General features: G+C 36.5%; 1 protein-coding gene across 1 annotated transcript in view; it reads right to left on the bottom strand.

Annotated features, from left to right (window-relative positions):
* abcc12 (ATP binding cassette subfamily C member 12) overlaps nucleotides 1-1,697 on the bottom strand; it is a 43,591-nt gene that overhangs the window by 15,312 nt on the left and 26,582 nt on the right. Inside the window, exons 14-15 of the mRNA XM_015375181.1 lie at nucleotides 1,045-1,117; nucleotides 59-262 (exon numbers count right to left, since the gene is read on the bottom strand). Coding sequence (XP_015230667.1) covers nucleotides 59-262; nucleotides 1,045-1,117 — 277 coding nt within the window. The remainder of the gene's footprint in view (nucleotides 1-58; nucleotides 263-1,044; nucleotides 1,118-1,697) is intronic.

Genomic DNA, 1,697 nt, shown 5'->3' with positions numbered 1-1,697 from the left:
CGATTCTTTTAGGTTATAAAATCTTTTAACATATGCAATGAGCTCAATGCTTTCCTACCTGGAGTTGATGCGTGACAAGGATGATGGATTTTCCTTGAAGCTCTTTCTTTATGCATTCTTCAAAGATGTGTTTTCCCACATGAGCATCGACAGCAGACAACGGATCATCCAGGAGGAAGATGTCTTTGTTAGAGTAGACGGCTCTGGCCAGACTGATCCTCTGCTTCTGCCCTCCGGACAGATTCAGACCCCTTTCTCCGATCTAGCAACCAAACAGCATTAGAACTATCACCATACGTTTACCTAAAACGTTAAATACTGTGAAAAATGTCTGGGGTTTTTCTGCATTATTTAGAGAAAATAAGTGACCATTATTTAATTAATCCTTATTTATCTTGATATACTATATATATATTGTTTATTCTTAATGCACCTTTTTCCTCCTTGTTTGCACCTTCTTTAATTACTATGCCAATATGTAAGTGAATTTTTCCGCTGTGAGATCAATAAAGCTCATCTAATCTAATCTAATCTATCCACAGAGTTCAATATTTCTACCCCTTATTTCTTTTTATTGATGATAAAGATGATAAAAAACCTAAAATTCAGTTTATAATAAAATATGATTATTGTGGGAGTTAAACTCTGTGTTCATAGAAAGTTAAATAGAAGAAAAAAGTGTGATTACATCATGCAAAACATCTTTGTTGATAAGCCTGATATTTCAGTTTAAAATATGCTTGTTGTATTCATCATATGTACTGTAATATTAACATTTCTGAGAAACTGGAGTTTGGCTTTTTATTTCTATTGAGCCATAAACATTGAGCAATCAATCTACATTTACTGCAGGTTTCACTTTGTAAAATCTGTGATTTTCTATCAACTTCCTGAACTATATTTGTCTATTTTATTGTGAATGTTTGGAATGAGCATAGACATCAACAGCTCCAGACCAATGACAAGAGCTGTGAGCATGAAGCAGAAAGATAGAAGGGATACAGGACACCGGTGAGGAAGAGGAGGATAAAAGAAAGCACTTGCCTCTGTTTGATCTCCATATGGCAGGATAGTAAGGTCAGCTCTGAGGCTGCAAACATCCAAAACCCGGTCATATCTGCAGAACACAAATACAGGAAACTTTCAGCCTGACACCAAAAAACTATGAAAAAAAATTTTTTCTGACATATTTTCTTCTCTATTTTTTTTATTGCACTTATATTCAGATCAGATAAATGTATTTTCAGTAAAAGTTGACCCAGTAAAATACAGAGTTGGGTATAGTTATCTTTGTTTGTCAATAAAAACAGATCTCTAATTAACTGCAGACTTAATTTCACATAGTTATGGTCAGTGACTGAAGAAAGCAGAGAGACGGGGAAATAGATAAAAATGTATCTTAGAGTTTCTCTCCAAACCCCCCTGCAGACCCACTGGACATTTGGTTCCATATCGAATTGTCCATTGTGTGTGTTTACTACCTACAGTCCAACATGGTGGTGGTAGTATGATGGTTTGTGGCTCTTTGCTGAGCGGGAATATTTTACCATACGTGATGGAACATTGAACTCTGCTAGCTATCAGAGAAGCCTGAGGGAGAATATCCAGTTTAAGGTGTTTGACCCTAGCCTCGTGAGACCATCCTGATCTCGCGAGCTTTCAAGGTTTCACTCACAGATCAGTCTGGAGACTCTCCG

This window comes from Cyprinodon variegatus, unplaced genomic scaffold, assembly GCF_000732505.1.
Source record: "Cyprinodon variegatus isolate N-32 unplaced genomic scaffold, C_variegatus-1.0 Scaffold114, whole genome shotgun sequence".
Taxonomy (NCBI): domain Eukaryota; kingdom Metazoa; phylum Chordata; class Actinopteri; order Cyprinodontiformes; family Cyprinodontidae; genus Cyprinodon; species Cyprinodon variegatus.
The sequence above is the reverse complement of the archived record's forward strand: the minus strand, read 5'-3'. Positions and strand labels throughout refer to the sequence as shown.